The sequence below is a fragment of the Canis lupus genome, chromosome 34, assembly GCF_003254725.2.
Source record: "Canis lupus dingo isolate Sandy chromosome 34, ASM325472v2, whole genome shotgun sequence".
Classification (NCBI taxonomy): Eukaryota; Metazoa; Chordata; class Mammalia; order Carnivora; family Canidae; genus Canis; species Canis lupus.
The window spans coordinates 16426063-16444434 of record NC_064276.1 but is presented as its reverse complement, the minus strand read 5'-3'; the positions used below and the strand labels follow the sequence as shown (position 1 = coordinate 16444434).

General features: G+C 42.2%; 1 protein-coding gene and 1 non-coding gene across 5 annotated transcripts in view; both read left to right on the top strand.

Moving 5' to 3' along the window:
- Window positions 1-12124, top strand: part of KLHL6 (kelch like family member 6) — a 111198-nt gene extending 99074 nt beyond the window's left edge. For 3 of the 4 annotated variants that reach the window (XM_035710178.2, XM_049105755.1, XM_025451309.3), the window contains 4 exons: window positions 1007-1244; window positions 6476-6678; window positions 8439-8652; window positions 10003-12124. In XM_035710178.2, the coding sequence (XP_035566071.1) occupies window positions 1007-1244; window positions 6476-6678; window positions 8439-8652; window positions 10003-10304 (957 nt within the window). In that variant the 3' untranslated portion in view covers window positions 10305-12124. Of the gene's footprint in view, window positions 1-1006; window positions 1245-6475; window positions 6679-7599; window positions 8305-8438; window positions 8653-10002 lie in introns of those variants that run through there. The other variant, XM_025451310.3, reaches the window with a different exon arrangement.
- On the top strand, window positions 7285-7388 carry LOC112662931 (small nucleolar RNA U13). The gene has a single exon (XR_003138958.1). It is a non-coding gene; the product is annotated as a small nucleolar RNA U13 (small nucleolar RNA).
- Window positions 12125-18372: the final 6248 nt, after the last annotated feature.

Genomic DNA, 18372 nt, shown 5'->3' with positions numbered 1-18372 from the left:
CTCTCTCCCCACAAGCCCACCTGCAGAACCTTCCCCACTGAGTCCAGAGGGTGGATGGAACCAGGAGGAGGGCAGCTCTCCCTTTTCCCTAATAATGCCAATGTGACATCTCTAGCTGCTCCTACTGCTGTGACTATCTATTAAGGGCTGTGCTTATGCCAGGTGCTCTGCTCATCCCTCTACATCAAACCTCAGTGAATGCTCACAATGACTTGTTGGCATAGAAGTGATTGCAAAAAAAAAAAAAAAAAAAGGAAGTGATTGCAGCCATATATTGTGTTGCTCCTCCAAGGTCACATAGTCATAGGTAGTGAAACAAGGACCAAACTCTGGTGTACTTGACTTTCAAACCTCTGTTCTTTCAGCTGGGTTCAGATATCTGTGGTGTGGATTTCTTTGCTTGTTCAAGGCTCTGAAGGGTCATATCTTTGATGTAGGGGTCTAGTCCTTCAACATCCCCAGCCATACTGTGCTTCTCTTTGGCTCTTTTCCCCTAAGTCTCTAAGTGCTCTTATGTGCCTACCATCAGGATTTCTCTTTCGGAAGAGGTCTAGTAGTGGGCAAAGTCTGGGATATCATCAAGAAATTGAAACCAGGAGGAGGGGGGGAAACCAGGAGGGAGTGGAAGGTGGCCAGAAATGAAATTCCAGAGTTCAGGCCTTCAGACCAGGCAGGAAGGGTAAAGTGGGAAGTGCGTTTGATGGTAAATGAACCTGGACTTCCTAAGATAGTGGCAAAAGCAACAATAGGTAATCTTTGTTCAGTATCTATTATCTATGTATACCTGCCTGCAGACCAGGCACACTACGTATATGATATCATTTCATCCTCACACAAACCTATGAGACAGTTACCACTAAAGTCCCCATTACACAGATAATGGAACTTCAAGGTGAAGTCACATGGTGGCAGAGTTGGGAACTGGGCTCTGCTCTGTCTGGCTCTGTAGCCTGGGCTCTGAACCTCTGTATCTTCCTGCCTTTACATACTCCCATTGGTTTTCCAGATCATTTCGGAGCGCACCAAGCCCAGGATGCATGAGTTTCAGTCTGAGGTATTCATGATCATTGGTGGCTGCACGAAGGATGAACGGTTTGTGGCGGAGGTAACCTGCCTGGACCCCCTGAGGCGCAGCCGCCTGGAGGTGGCCAAGCTCCCCTTGACGGAGCATGAGCTGGAGAGTGAGAATAAGAAGTGGGTGGAGTTTGCATGCGTGACATTAAAAAATGAGGTCTACATCTCAGGTAAGCAGGAGCCACATGATGCCAAAGTAAGCCCCCAGTGGCACTATGTATTTTCCTGAGTGAGAGCCAGGCAACCAACTTAGAAGAATTACTGGGAATGGCAGTGGTCTAGCTCTGACTGGGTCAGCATGTGGAAACCAGGAGCTCAGGTGGTCTTATCTTGGAAGCACATTCTTACTTAACGGACACTAACCTGTGAGCAGTATTATACGAGATCTGGGGAGCAGGAAGACAGTTCCGGTACTTCATGGAAAAGGAAGAAGGAAAGTGATAGTAGAATTTATCTGATATTTGCTAGAGATGTAGGACACTGAACTGGGCCCTGGGGATGCAGTAATGAATAAAAATGTCTGTTCCTCTGCCCAAACCTGAAGCCTCACTTCAAGTTTACTGTCATACTTTTCAGTGCTCCAGTAGCCACAGTACTTTGTCATTTCTCACTTCTAAGTTATTTGCATATTTGCAATTATACTTTTATGTGACTCCCATTAGTCCTTAAATTCCAGGGGAGTCAATACCATCCTGCCATTACCCTGCACTGCACCTGGCTACATGGTAAATGCTTAATAAATATTTATTAAGCAACAAAGTCTCTACCACCTTTACAGCACAGTAGATGCATTTATACTTTAGTGGCACTTAATCATTTGCTTCTCACATCAACTCTATAAGGTAGAGTTACAAATGGAGAAAACGCAGGCTCTGAAAGATTATGGGACTGGTAAATGTCAAGGAGGGCTCCAGTCCAGGTTCTCTGAGTCCCATGCTCTCCCCATGATATTAGAAGCCACCCAGCTCTTTTTGGGGCCCCAAGGGAGGAGACAAGCCCTCTCTCAGAGGCTTTGTCTAATCTGAGGTTGTTTGGGGAAGAGCTTCTTCCCAGAACTGGCTTCATCCAAAATCGTGGGCAGATCAGCTCTTCCCTAGGTATGTTAATACCATAGCTTTTTGTTTATCATGTAGAAATATTTTTTGATTGTTGTAGAAGATTCAAATAATATAGGGAGCATAAAGTAAAATATGGCAGTTTCAACTGTGCCATTACAATACTATACCTTTAACTTTTTTACAAAATAGTTTTATATTGTCTTAGACTAAGTAATGCTAGTTTGTATAACAAACACTAAATCATAGTGACTTATTGCAATAGAATGTGGGCCCTGGGGAGAGTGGATCTGCTTCACTCAGTCATTCAGGGACCTAGGCTCCTTCCAACTGATGATGCTGCCGTTTTCCACACATAACCTTCAAAGGTGGATGCATTTCAGAAAGAGAGATGCTGAAGGAGTTGAGAGGTAAAGCACACCTGCTCATAATAGCCTCAGCCTGGACAGGAGGCATCGCTCTGCTCACTTTCTATTGGCAAGAACTAGCCACATGCTCCCCCTGCACTGCCAGCCCCTACACAGGGGGACTAGGAAATTTAGTTTGCCTGTGTGCCCAGGAGGAAAAGACGGGTTTGGTAACCATAGTCAGTCTTTGTCACATACACTACCTGTGTTATTTTACAGCTTGTCCTTCCCCTCACTTAGATTTGTTGTTGTCTGTTGAAAAATGATACAACCGGGCAGCCCCGGTGGCGTAGCGGTTTAGCGCCGCCTGCAGCCCAGGGCGTGATCCTGGAGACCCTGAATGGAGTCCCACGTCAGGCTCTCTGCATGGAGCCTGCTTCTCCCTCTGCCTGTGTCTCTGCCTCTCTCCCTCTATGTGTGTCTCTATGAATAAATAAATAAAATCTTTAAAAAAAAAAGAAAAATGATACAACCAATGCATGAAGGTGTGCTTGTTATACACAGTTAAATCATGGAAGATTGTACTTTAACTAGCAATCTATTTTGGACATCATTACATGTTGATATAATGGATCTATCATATAGATTAAGAGATGTAATACATGTAAAGTGCAGTCCCCAAGCACACAGGACAGCTCAGCAGTGTTATCCATCATCATCAATACTGGCACTCTTTTCACCAGCTATATGGCAGTCTATGGAATGAATAAAACACAGGTTTTTTTTCAGCTTTTATATTCCCCCTGAAAAAAATGCTGCAATGGGCATTTTATTTTATTTTTTAAAACTTTTTTTTTAAAGATTTTATTTATTTTAGAGCATGAGCACAAGTCAGGAGAGGAGCAAAGGAAGAGGAAGACAAGCAGGCTCTGCACTCAGCACAGAGCCTAACATGGGGCTCATTCCCACATCCCTGAGATCATGACCTGAACTAAAATCAAAAGTCAGATTCAACTAATTGAGTCACTGAGGCATTCCGCAGCAGGCATTTTAATACACATATATTTATGAACCTGTGCTGCTGCTGTTTGGCAAGATTCCTGGAGGTAGTCATAAGATATGTCCGTTTAGAATTATAGGTATTGCTTAATTGTTCTCCAGAAAGTTTGAATCAATTTACAGTTCAACCAGTGTTGAATGACAGTGCCCATTTTCTACATCTTTGCTAACATTTTTTATTGTGAATTAAATTTTTTAATAGCTTAGAATATTTACATTTGCATTATTGGATCATTAATGATGTTAGCATATTTTCATATATTATTAGCCAACACTTTATTTTTTTAAAAATCATCTATTCCTACTCTATGTTTCCCTATTGTTTGACTTCTTATTAATTTTTTGGAGCTCTTATTACATATCTTTTGCTTGGGACTCCTGGGTGGCTCAACGGTAGAGCGTCTGCCTTTGGCTTAGTGTGTAATCCCAGGGTCTGGGGTTGAGTCCCACATTGGGCTCCTTGTGGGGAGCGTGTTTCTCCCTCTGCCTATGTCTTTGCCTCTCTTTGTGTCTCTCATGAATAAATAAATAAAAATCTTTAAATATATATATATAAATATATATAAATATATAAAATTATTATCTATATAAATATATATATCTTTTGCTATTTGTATTGCAAAATAGTTTCTCTCAGACTATGGTTATCTTTTAACTTTGATTTACATTTCACATAGTAACTTTCTTTCCTGTGTGATTCTATATTTCCTGTCACGCTTAGAAAGCCCCTACCCACCCTAAGATCATCAACATCTTCTCCTATATATTCTCCAGTTACTTTTATGCCATTTACTTTTGAAATTTTAACTGTAATGTGAAAGAAGGATCTAACAATTTTTCTCCAAATAGTCAGCTGTTCTATACCATTTATTTAATGATCCTTATATCTTTCAGTCTCTTCTGTACTCTTGTTTTTCATCATTTTGTCTCATCTTATGTCAGTACCACAGTGCTTTTATTACCATAGCTTTCTATTTCAATATTTGCTAGGAAAAGCCTCATTCATTCTTTTTGAAAAGTTTCTTAGAAATTTTTCCAAATTTACTCTTCCAAATGAAAGTTAGAATAACCTCTTCAAGCTCCTTGAAAAGTCCTGAAGGCACTGAATGTATTGATTAACTTGGGGAAGGTTGACATCTTTGCAATAACATGTTGTCTCATCTATGCACATGATACGTGTCCCACTTAATCAGGTCTTCCTTTACATCTTGAAGTAAAAATCATAGATTTTTTTCTTTTTAATAGAGTGTGCATATATTTCTTTGAAAGCACATAGTTGGGATGCCTGGGTGGCTCAGCAGTTAAGTGTCTGCCTTCGGCTCAGGGTGTGATCCTGGGGTCCCGGGATCAAGTCCCACATCGGGCTCCCTGCATGGAGCCTGCTTCTCCCTCTGCCTGTGTCTCTGCCTCTCTCTCTCTCTCTTGCTCTGTGTCTCTCATGAGTAAATAAATAAAATCTTTAAAAAAGAAAGCACATAGTTATTTTATAACTTTTAAAAATTTTTTTATTTATTTATATTAGAGAGAGAGCAAGCACACATGAGTGGGGGAAGGGGCAGAGGGAGATTCTCAAGCAGATTCCCCCTTGTGTGTGAAACCCAAACACAGGACTCTATCTCATAAGCCTGAGACCATGACCTGAGCCAAAACCAAGAGTCAAACACTTAACCGATTGAGTCACCCAGGCGCCCCTATTTTATAATTTTTGACACTACCTAAATGGGATCAATATCACACATGGTATTTTGAATAGAGGCCTCTAAAAGTTATACACCCAAGGAAAAATGTTGAAACTATATGAACAAACATTTCATGGAAGAGGAAGAAGCTTAGTCTCCCTAGCAACCAGGAAAAACCAAACTATGACATTATTTTTCTCCATCAGCTTATAAAACAAAACGAAAAATGCTCTTAATATATGCTGTGGGTGGGGTAGAGAAAGATCAACCAGGACAGCTATGGAAGGCTCTTTGGCAACACCTATAAAAATTCAACGTGAGCAGGCTCTTGACAGAAATCTCAATTCTGGGCTTTATCCTAGAGAAACACTTACCCAGGACACAGAGCATCGTCAGTGATACACATTGCCCCACTCGTGCACATTTGTAAGTCTGAAAAGTGCATCTTTTACTCTAAGTAGTTGGTGGTACTCTGTGCTGATGGGAAATGGAAATACAAAGCTGTAAAAATATTTTATTAAAGTCACCAAAAAAGGTCAGTTCTCCTTTGTGTTGGTCTCTTTCCCTAACTGGATTATGTATTTTCTGTTTATTAAGAGAGTGATTTTGAAAAAAATATTTACCAGCTCATTCTCAAATTATCTATTGTGAGCATCTCATTCTTTTATAATAAAAATTATTTAACAATAGGACAAATCCCACTTACGTTTTTGTATAGATTGGAGATTTGAACTGAGACAATTCTGTAAGATTTCTTGGTGATTTTTCCAGGTTTGTATTTATCTAAATAAATAAGCAAACAGAACTTAAGATGCCTTCTTATTTGGCTGCTGGTCAAGGCCCTACTATCCCCACCACAGTAGTCCAACCTCACCTGTCCTGCCCTTATTCCTGTCCCTAGGCTACACAGATACCAAGTCCAGGCTCCTGTTGTCCCCTACCCACCCATGTGGACTTGGGTGCCACTTCCCTGAAGACATCTCTGGACCCAACTCATTCAGCCACCTCTTCTCTGAACTCAGAGCACAGAGGTGACACATGACACGGTCTGGTACATGATTCGCCCCAGCCTTACACTGGCTCTCTCTGTTCCCCTGTATTGGCTCTGTCTCCCCAACCAGACCACACATGCCTTCATGATTTCTTTTGTTTAGAGGGAGCTGGCCTGGGGATATAGCACTTAAGGACTATGGGAAATTATGGGAGAAGCTCTATTTCTGACATACCTGGTGGTTTCTTAAATGTTCTGTATCTCTTCTAGGTGGCAAAGAAACACAGCACGATGTTTGGAAATATAATTCTTCAATCAACAAATGGATTCAAATTGAGTATTTGAACATTGGCCGCTGGAGGCATAAGATGGTGGTGTTAGGTGGCAAGGTCTACGTGATTGGAGGTTTTGATGGCTTGCAGAGGATCAACAATGTGGAGACCTATGATCCCTTCCACAACTGTTGGTCAGAGGTATAGAAGGTTTATTTCTATGAGTAACTTTCTATTAATACTTCAAAGCTTTAAAAAAAAGTATATGACAATATAGGTATATGGCTTTCTCATCTCTGTGCTCCCACTGAGAACATTGTTGGTGGCTCTGAGCTTCCTCCTAAAAGGAGCCATTGCTACGGCATTGCTGATCAGGTCATAGAAACAGCTTCCTTCGAGGTGGGGAAGCTCTTGTAGACACCTGTCTATCCAGCCAAAAGCCCCAGATTTAGAGGGGAGGCTTGGTCCTAACCACAGTCTGCATGTCTTAGTTCAGAGTCTTTGTCTTCTCAGATGCCATCTGCCCTGTTGTCGCCACAGTGGGCATACAGGGATCCCTTTACTACACTGTTTACTGAGTCAGAGTTATATGGTAGTGTTTAGAGGTCAGCCCTTATTTATTTGCCTATTGATGATAAACCATCTATACGCTGCTTGCATATATATGTTGTTTAGCAATTCAACCTCAGCTGTATATCATTGCCAATCAGTGGGCATAAAGTTTCAATTATCCAAGGTGAATAAGCTCTGGAGATCTGCCTACAAATAACAATACTACATTTTATGCTTAAAATTTTATTTAGAGAAATCCTTCTGTAGTGTATAAGTGTGATAGTAGAATGTTCACACCATTGTGTGATATATGCCTCCCTCAAACTTTGTTATGATCTTGGCACATTACCTGACTGACATGGAAAAAAAATTTGCTAAGAGAGTAGATCTCATATTGAGTATCCTTGTAATAGTAGTAGTAGTAGTAGTAGTAGTAGTAGTAGTAGTAGTAGCAGTAGTAATAAAAGTAAAGTGATCTCACTTCCTATATTTCCAGGTTATTCCCAATTTCAGATTTTCTTTCTTCTTCTTCTTTTTTTTTTTTTTTTTGATTTTCTTTCTTCCTATCAGATCATATGTCAGAATATGTTCCACTTTGGGGAGTGTAAAACATGGTCATCAGAGACACAAGCAAAGGTAGCCAGGTCATCATGGCATCTAGCCAAGATCTGTCAACCTAAGAGAACAGAAGTATTATGTAATGGAACTTCTAGAGGATTGAGAGGACTAATGCCTGTGGGTTCTGTATAGCCCTTAATATTTATGGCAGTGTATCTCAGATCTTGTCAACTTGTCAAGTCCCATTACAGAGTTGCTCTATGACTCAAGCGGGCCATATCAATGGAAAAGAGGCTCTTGGAAGTCCGCTTGAGTGCCAGAGAGTTCACAGGGTGGAAGCACAAGTCTGGCTTAATACCTAAATCTTCATGCTGCCCCAGTCTGGGAGTCCACATACCTATGGCCATCTGAAACCCTTATACCAGCTTTTCTTCATAGACATAAGCAATAAGGACAATGCCTAGCACATAGTAGGCACTAAGTAAATATTTTTTGAATGAAAGAACACATGAATGAATATAAAGATGCATGTCTGTGAAAGCATTTTCCTCCAACATTGGCTGGTTTCATCTGTAGAAACAATTATTCCTATAAACACTTTTCCTCTCCTGATTAGCTGGACTGTAGAAGACAGAGGCTGGAAACATCCATCCCTCAGCCTGTTCTAGTCTGTGTCCTGAGCCCACAGGGAGGGTGGGAAATGTGTGTTTTGACCTCTCCACAGGCTTGTGACTTCAGTCAGAGGATGCCCAGGTTTATGTCCTCTAGCTCCTGGCCTGTGTCCTGTGAGCTACTGTAGCAATCATCAATTTGTGACTGACAACTTCTCCTGGTGCCCTGTGCCTCTGCAGGCAGCGCCCCTTCTTGTCCACGTCAGTTCCTTCGCAGCCACAAGCCATAAGAAGAAGCTCTATGTGATTGGGGGCGGGCCCAATGGGAAACTGGCCACAGACAAGACTCAGTGTTATGACCCTTCAACCAATAAATGGAATTTAAAGTCATCCATGCCGGTGGAGGCTAAATGCATCAATGCAGTCAGTTTCCGGGATCGCATCTATGTTGTTGGTAAGTGAATGAATGGCATCTTATTTAGCTGAGGTTCCCCACCCATGCAGCCATGCAGGTAGATCAGATAAGGTCCTCCTGGGAACTCAGATTCCGGGTGATTTGGGTGAAGTTGAAAAGGAAGAGGAGATGGGATTGGTCCAGGCCTTGGTGGAATTTACCGTGGCAGTCCCGGATGCAGAAGCAGCCCACTTTCAGGGGACATGACACTGGGGCCCAGTGGAGAAGCCAGAAGTTGCTACAGGAAAAAAAGTGTATTGTAAACTTTAGAAATGTACAGAAATTGAAATGTGCACAGTTTATCAAGTGACCGATAAATGATAACTATCATTATTTCTTATTTTGTGTCCATGAGAATTTTACTCCTTCCACTTGATATGAGGGCTCTAAAAAGTTGCATTTAGCCAAAAAGAAAGGGTCGCTGGCCAGACCACAGTTGACATGTAAATGTTAAGGATGATGGATCTCAATCCTGACTATTCATGAGAATCACTTAGGGAGCTTTTTACAGAAATGCACATAACTGGGGTTTACCCCAGACCAATGACATCACAAGGAGACGGGATGCTGACCAACAGTGCAAGTTGTTTCTATGAGACTGACGCGCTGCCTACTGTGCTAACGAGGCACCTAGTTGTTTCTAATGTGCAGGTGGTTTTCCTGTGCAGCCACAATTGAGAGTCACTGATTTTAGGAGATGCCAAAAATATGTAACTTCAGCAAATAAGAGCTAATTGGAGAAGGCTTCCCAGAGGCAAAATACAGGGATGGATTAAGGAAGCCCTTGCTTCAGGTTCCCTGATTCTTTATGGTCAGCCTCATGACTTCAAAGCTCATCTTCAGGTAGTAATTTGGACTGGTGCTCCAGGGCATGCTCAGTCTACAAAAGATGCCACCACCTCTAGTCACTGCCATGTGTTGATAGTTTCTATGCACCAGACCTTCTGCAGGGGCTGTATGCACATGGTCCCTTTTGATGTCTTAAAACCACCACAGTATCCGTGCTTATGGTTACAATAAAAACAGTGGTAGAGCTGAGATTACAAACTAAATGCACCTGATGCACCAGATGGTATTTCTTCTAGGGAGCAATCTTAGGGTACATTTTGGCACGATGTGAAGCTAATTGTCCATTTAGAATCTAATGCCTGGCCACAAAGTTTAAAGGGCTCTGAATTGTTTCCAGCATTAGACTGGTGGAATCCATTCGAGCTTTCTGGAGAGCCATGAATCTACTCTTTCTATTGGCAAGATGGTAGATTTGACCTAACAGAAGTAGGATTTTTGTGGTTAAAGGGGAAGAAAACCAGAAAAACAGTGAATGCCCACTGTGTTTCCCTTCCTCTTCAGGAGGGGCCATGAGAGCACTATACGCCTACAGCCCTCTGGAGGACATCTGGTGCCTGGTGACCCAGCTCAGCCATGAGAGGGCCAGCTGTGGCATCGCGCCCTGCAACAACCGGCTCTACATCACTGGGGGGCGGGACGAGAAGAACGAGGTCATCGCCACCGTGCTATGTTGGGACCCAGAGGCCCAGAAACTGACGGAGGAGTGTGTTCTGCCCCGGGGGGTGTCACACCATGGCAGTGTCACCATCAGGAAATCTTACACCCATATCCGGAGGATCGTGCCTGGAGCAGTGTCGGTGTGACTGTGGGAGGGCGCAGGACGGGAGCCCCTGGTGCTCTGGACTGGGTGCCAGGAGACCTCCCTCCTCACCTCTTGCTCAGGTTCATCCCACTAAAGACAGCAGGCTGGGCTTGAGCTACAGGCCATTCACGTGGGCTCCCTGCAGCTCCCCGTGGGGGTTCCTTGGAAGTCACAGCTTTGGGATACTTGAGACCAGCCAGGAATGTTTGCATGACCTACCTCAGGAGGAAAGAAGAATATTTAACATTCAGGACACACCTGTTCTGTGCCAGGTTCTGTGCCAGGCACTTCTGTATATCAGTTCATTTAACCATTGTAACAACCTGGTGACCAGATATTATTATGTCTGTGTTATAGGTGAGGAAACTGAGCTTCAGAAAGACTTAGTGCTTTGCCCCTAGTCACTCAGTTTGTAAGTAGCTAAGCCAGGAGTGTAAACTGAGGTCTTTGCATTGCAAGTCAGTCCTGTTCTGTCATGCTGTCTATCTCCAAGTAGGAAACAAACAAAAACTGGCTCATTTTTTTGTTCTGACAAGTTTGCTAAAGGATTCAGTCAGCAAGGGGGGGAAATAAAGTTCTTTTTTTTTCTTTTCTTTTTTCCTTACATTTAAACCATATGGAATCCCTAGTGTTAGAGCCTTTGGCTCCTTGTCAAGAGTGTCTCATATATTGTTCCATCTGACAGGACTGGGAAATGGGTCTGGGAGGACCTATGTGCTTTGAAAGAGATAAAAGGCGTTCCCCCATCAAAACCTCTATTTCTTATGATCACGAAGGTACATTTCAGACTAGAACTGTCATTGTCAGATGAAATTGTACCTTCAGCACAAACCAGTGCCCTGGCCTTTTCATGGCCAACACCTCTATTGCAATATAGAAAGGGTTTTCCAGAGACTCAGGATGATTGAGATATATATCAATAAATAAATGTAAACATCCCTCTATTGCTGGCCACTGCAGGAATGACTGACTCTTCTTGACTGTATACTTACTACTTTTTTAGACTGTGATTTGAGTCTGTGTCCCTGAGGCCCCACCTCCCTGGAACCTTAGTTTTCAGGATCTTTTTAAGCCCTTCTTTTTGGTTTTTGGATCAGTCTGGCACTATTTTGACTCAAAAAGGGTCTGTCCTTCACTCTAAGAGGTAGAGCTCTCAAATGAGCTCATTGGAAATTCATTCTAATCCCCAAATTGGGGAAACAGATTAAGAGATCCTGTTTCATATGCTGTACTTAAAAAGCAACAACAATGGTAACAACATAGTAACTGCATTACTCAGAGTGTTTTATTTTCATCATATGATTTCAAATCTCTTTACCGAGTTTTATTTCAGGTTAGATGTGGCAGATTGTGCTTGTATTCTGAGTAGTTTGGGAAGTTAGAGGTATTAGAGTTGATAGTGAGTTGAATTTTCATAGAAACATTATGATTAGAAGAAACTAAAGTTCAAAGTTGATTTTTAAAAAAAGACTTGGAACATTACAAATGAGATTTATATGTACACGTAGGTCATTGAGGATAAATATAAACACGTCAGTCTGTGAAAAGCTCTGTGCCTGAGGGTCAGGTTAGGTTGAGCTCCCTACTCTGAAGAGTAGATTGGGAAAATATGAACATATTTGTGGAAATTTAGAACACATTACAGTAAGTAGTGTACTCATGAGCACTAATAACCTTAATGAAGCTTTCAACTGAAACAATTTAATCTAGTTCCATTTAGCAAACATTCAAGGAGTTCTGTTTGTCAAGCTTTGGGAACACCCATGAGAAACACAAACCCCCCCCCCCCCAGCACTCAATAAACTGGTAAACAAGCCTCTAGTCAACATTTTAATTTTTCTTTTCATCAAGTTAGTGAAAAATGAAATATATGTGAAGTTATGAGATAACATCCATGTCTTTATTGCCCTTCCAATGGTCATCTTGGAAAGCTGTGCTCTTGGGTCAATGATGTGGCCATTGCTTACATACTTGACTTTCTTTGAGATCACCTTCAGAAACCACGTATGAGCTATAGGAGGAAACATTTACAAAGACAATTTCAGGGAAGAACTTCCAAAAAGATAACAAATGACAAAATCAATGACATGTGTAGAGAGCTTCCCTTGGAAAAAGAATGTTCCTTGTCATGGCAGTCCTTTGATAAGAGCAATCAGCAAATTTTGTACCCTCAGTGGACCAGCCCTACTCTGGGAAAATGAGGATTTAAGATCTCTGTGTTATAAATCTGGTTGTAACTGCAGGACCCAAGTTTCAGGACTAGTTCAGAATATATAAATGAAGGCAAGAGAAGGATTCTATGTGATTTTTATTTCACCAGATAGGTAAATTGTAGAATCTCAGATGCCAGGCCCTCTAGAAATAGAAATTCTCAATAATGGCATGGGTTGGCAGACAGTTTACACCTGTTAAAACACAGAGTTCTGCACTTAAAGCTGCCAGTCACCAGCTTTGAGGGAAAGAAAACAGTCCAAGTAATTTGGGGGAACATTATAAGCATTTCAGGATTTAAGCTTCTAGGCACTAGGCAGGGAGGGAAGCTCTTAAAATCTAGTTTCCATTAATAGATAAATAATCAAAATTTTAGTTTGTGTAGCTGTCATAACCAATACCACCTGCAGGGGGATGAGGCAGATAGGCGCAGGAGCAGCCAGAGGCAAAGGGCCCTGGGCTGAGGCGGCATGTGAGACATCCTGGCACCGCAGACTGGATTTTGAAGCAGGTCCTGTGAGTGAACAGAGTGCCCCGGGCTGGGAGGAAGAGGATGAAATAGGAGGAGGAAGAGGAGGTCAGGTTTAAGGATCCAGATCTAGAAAATGATATCATGGTCCCTTGAGTTTGTGAGCATGACTCCATTCTCAAGAAGGAAAGGGAGATAAGGAACAGGTGCTTCAGGCAGGTGGGTTCCAGGAGAATATAGGCACAAGTTAGAACAAGAGGGGCCATCAGACCCACTTATTGGGGGGCCTCTGAGCTACTTGGCTGAGTCTCCTATTTTACTGGACCTAAATAGAATGAGGCCCACAGGCTCTGATGGCATAAAAACTGTAGGAGGAGAGGCTAAGGAACCCCAGTTGCCAAAGCTGATCTGAAATGGGCAGGGAGCTAAGCTCACCTGAACATCAATAGATAATGTTCTCTTCTTAGCCTTCACCACAGTCTACAATCTGTGGCTTCAGGAAACACACACACACACTTGCATACTGCCCTTGAGCTCAAACTATGCTCTCAGGGAAATACAAATATCATTTGCTTATAGCTGTGAAAGTATAGGTTTGCTATTTATAAAAGCACTTGAGGTACTGTTATTTACATATCCTACTTGATTTTGAATAAGTACTCAGAATTTTTCAAGTGTGTATCTTATATAAGGTCCTAACTTGGGGTTGCAAAATCACTTTTCCCTTAATATCTGATTTGAGTGTTGTATTAGATCTCATAGTTTGAAGAGTGAACCTTCATAGAAATCCACAAATATCTCAAATATGGCTCTTGCAAAACCATCTTGACAGGCCGAATTTTCATATTTATAGGTAAAATAGTCAATGCTCAGTTGACCAAATCCTTTAAGCATTTTGGTTACATGGATTTGTATTTTTTTAAACTATCAAACTAAAGATACTGTTTAACGTAAATATACAAATAAAGTTTGTATTTATTCTATAACGTGTGGAACAGGTAAGAATATGTTGTACACCATCCCTAGGTAAGTTTTGTTTGTTTGTTTGTTTTGCTTGTTTTAGTTGATAGAGTAAGTAGTATCTGAGTAGAAATAAATTTAGAAGGTGGAAACTTAAAACATTTCAGTTGGTTCAAGAGGGTTTCAATAAAATTGTAGGATAGAATTCCCTGAGGTGGTCTACAGAATGGCAAGAGGTAGATAGCTTCTCCCTCTCTGGAGTCTCCTTGCCTCTGAGAGCATGCTGGTACCAACCCACCTACAAACCATGACTGTCATCCTCCCTGCCTTACCCCTTCTTACAGGAGGACCCCTTCCAGGTTTCTGATATCTGGTCTGACTCTTAACCCTTCCTTCTCCGACATCATTGTCGACTTCACTCTGAAGCCTTAACCGACTTGGTTTCTCAGATCAGGGCATGTGGAACTTGGCACGTGGGACAGAGAGCTGGAGTTCTTGGCCCCTGGAAGACTTATCATCAACTTAGTTTGTTTTGGATTACACTGCAAAGATCCTACACCACTGAAAAGGAAAACCTGAGGTTTTAGAGAAGTGTAGGGTCACATGATAACTTTAGACCATTCATCCTGGCCTTGCTGGAAGTAGAGGTTCTGGCTCCTCTGCTCTGGGGACTCTAGGTGGGAAACCATGGGAAGCAGAGCCCCATCTCACTGGTGGGAAGTGTTCTGGAGTTAATCCTGGGCAATAGATGCGACAGCCAGTGTGGCTATGAGTCAAAATGGGGCTTTGACCTTATATTCACTGCCGACCCCTTCAGTTTCCCCACTAAGTGGTAATCTGATGCCTGGGCTGCTTGGCCAAGGCCTGGCATCTGCCTCGCTTTCCTTGGCTCCTCTCCCTGCTCTTGGTGCTCTCTGCTGTTGTGTGCCATCCTCTGGACCAGCCTCCTTTTCTCTGGAAATGTGGCCTTTAGATAGGATCTCAGTCCTCCCCTACCTCCTGTGGGCTCTAGCCACATTTTCTGTTCTTTTTTTTTTTTTTTAAGATTTTATTTATTTATTTGTTTATTTATTTATTTATTTAAGAGAGACCACCAGCGGTGGGAAGAACAGAGGGAAGTGAGGATGGAAAGAATCTCAAGCAGACTCCCTGCTGAGTGCAGAGTCCAGTGTGGGTGCAGTCGTATGACCCTCCAATTATGACCTGAGCCGAAACCAGAAGTTGGACTCTTAACCAACTGAGCCACCCACACACCCCTCGTTTTCTATTCTTGTATGCTTCCATAATTCAAGACCCTTGGTGCTGGGGGCAAATTTGGGTCAGGTCCCCCCTACTCCCAAACTGCCCAGTATCAGCCTGCCTAATTACCAATCACTCTGGTTTCACTTCCATGTTTGTTCTAACTCCTAGGGATTTCCATTTTCTTGCATGCTCAGATAAGTCCTTTGTTATTGATTCCTGCACGGCAGGCTACCTGGACACCCGTGCTTGCCCCATCTCTGGTCCCTAACTTGCTGCCTCCCCTGGGGTCTCCAAACATAGAAACCTCTTTACCCTTCTTGTGTTGACCTCTAGCTATCCTAGAACCTTAGTATTTCTCAGGTCCCCTAATTTCTGAAGTTTGGAGAAAGAGCAAAAGAAGATAGGAGACTTCCTGACTACAAATCCTTTATTTTTTTTTAAAGATTTTATTTATTCATGAGAGACACAGAGAGAGAGAGAGAGGCAGAGATACAGGCAGAGGGAAAAACAGGCTCCATGTAGGGAGCCCAATGTGGGACTCAATCCTGGGACTCCAGGATCACCCCCTGAGCCGAAGGCAGACGCCCACCACCAAGCCACCCAGGCATCCCTATAAATTCTTTAAAAAAGGTTCGTGTGTAAGAAAACTTTCCTTTTCCCCTGGTAAAACTAACCCAATTCCCCCAAGTTTGCAGTAGAGGGAGAAATTCCCAGTGGGGACAGAGAGTTGAATCTCATAGACTGAACTCTCATCTCTGTAAGGAAAGAGTCCTATACGTGGCTCTTAATTTCCCAAAGGACATCACAGACCAGGCTGAAACAGTTGAATAAGACTTTACTAATAATGACTTAGGGATGACATATGGAAATAAGCATAAACAGGAGCAACACTCTGGATAATGAGGATGACAAGATTCAGCTGTCTTTGAGGAGCAACATTATCCTTAGGAGGAGTGTGTGTGTGTACATACTGTCAACAATAAACAAAGCTAGACACACAGTTAAAGCAGAGAAAACAGATTTTATCCAGTAACTACTGACATAAAGAGCCAAGCCCCATTCTGCTATTTTCTTAAATATTTTATTTATTTGTTTGTTTGTTTATGTATTTATTTATCAATCACAGAGCACACAAGCACAGGGAGCAGCAGAGGGACAAAGAAGCAGACTCCCTGATGAGCAGGGAGCCTGATTTGGAGCTCAATCCCAGGCCCCTGGGATCATCACCTGAGCTGAAAGTAGCTATTTAACCAACTGAACCACCCAGGCACCCCTGACTAGAGCAGGGGAGAGAAAGCAGGTGGGCATTGAAGTAGAGGCAGAGAAGTGAAAAATTATAAAGCATTGGTCAGTAAATGTGATTAGCCCTGCTGTGTCTGCTAGCTGACAATGTTAGGGTTCTGTCCTCCCACAGAGACTGGCAGGTAGAGGCCCTCTACTTCCTAGATAGATTCAAAGGAATGGCTTATCAGGTCCTTGGAAAAGACACTCCTGGGCTATAGGAAATGCAAACGTGTATATCTCAAAGGAATAGAGGACAGATTTACTACTGTAAGACCTTATTAGTAAATGCTCTAAGGGAGGTCAGGGGCCTATCATCAGGTGTTGGCTACAGCAAATGGTAAATTCTTGTGACAGTCTTGAGCTTTTCCAGTCAGAAACACAAAAGGAGGACTGGTCCATCTCAGGGACGTGTTCTCAGGCAGCCGTGTTAGGTTGATCATGTCTGTTAGTGCAGGGGTTTGAATGGAGTGTTCATGCAAAGAACGTTTTCAATTTCAGTGCCCTTGGTGTATTTGCTTTATGAAATAGATACAGTTAAAGGAAAAAGTGTGCCCACCACTCTGGTGGGGAGATTTTAGAAGGGCACTGCCTGTTTTCTACAACTCAACACAAGCCAGGAGTGCAAAAATCCCTCCTTCCAGAACATTCTAAAGGTAAAGAGAAAAATAATGCTAAAACTTCTTTCAACCTATATACGCCAGAGTGGTGCTCTCAAAGTTTTTGGATTATATATCCCACAGTTTCAAAATAGAAACATTTTCAATATTTTCTGTACTATTTTTTCTTAAAATGCTGTTCACAATTTATTAAGTTAACCGTGTCACCTACCAAAAAGTGACAAGTCACAATCTATATCTGAAAAAATACAAGGCTGCTGGGCACAAATCCAGACAAAAACAGGACGGGGTGAGAGGAGGCTGGCAAACTGTTGGCTTAACACGTACAGCAGAAACCAGAGGGAAACATCTGACTACATGAAGAAACCCATGAGTCTGACCTTAGACAAACAGAATTTTTTTTGTGGGTAATAGTCTATTCTTTTATAACAAAAATATAGTAATGGGAGCACCTATTGTGTAATTCACAGAAACATGGCACAGAGCCAGAAGTAGTCAGAGATTGGAACAGTGACAAAACCAGTCTAGGTAAAAATGCTGGGGGTTTTTCATTACCAAAGTGCATCCGAGAAAAGGTCACCCTAGAAACCTGGAGGAAAAGTAATACATTAGACTTTGTTCTGACTGAGTCATAAGTAGATATTGGTGGAGGAAGCAATGGGGTTAGTCTTTGTGAAATAGAGCAGCAAATGTTTATTGAGCACCTACTATGTGTCAGGCACAATTCTAGGTACTAGGGCCCACATCCACAAGTAAAACAAAGTTACTGCTCTCATGAGCTACCATACCAGTAAAGAAAGACCGGCAACAACCAAACAAGTATATAAATAATGCCAACTAGTAATAAATGCTGGGAAAGCAGGATAAAGGGTATACACAGGCTACTTTACACAGAGTGAGCACATGTGCTTCCTGATAGAGACAATAACATAGAAATTTGAAGAGAAAATCTGAGGCCTGTGAATATCTGAGGAAGCATGTTCCATTCCAGGTAGAAGGAACAGCCAGTGCAAATGCCCTGAGGCAGGAGGCTCAGTGTCTTCAAAGAATAGTAAAAAGGTCTGTGTAGTTGGAGTGAATTCTGAGCAATGACAAGGAGTCTCAAGGCTGCTGTAAGCACTTTGTATATGATCAGAGTAAGATGATAGGGCATAAGACAAGTTTAGAAATGCTAAAGATTCACAAATGTTGCATACCCAAGCTTGTGGCTTACACATTCAAGTCTGCTGCATTCCCAGTGGCAGTAGCTAGGATCTGCTGAACGCAAGGTTTTTGTAAACCCAACA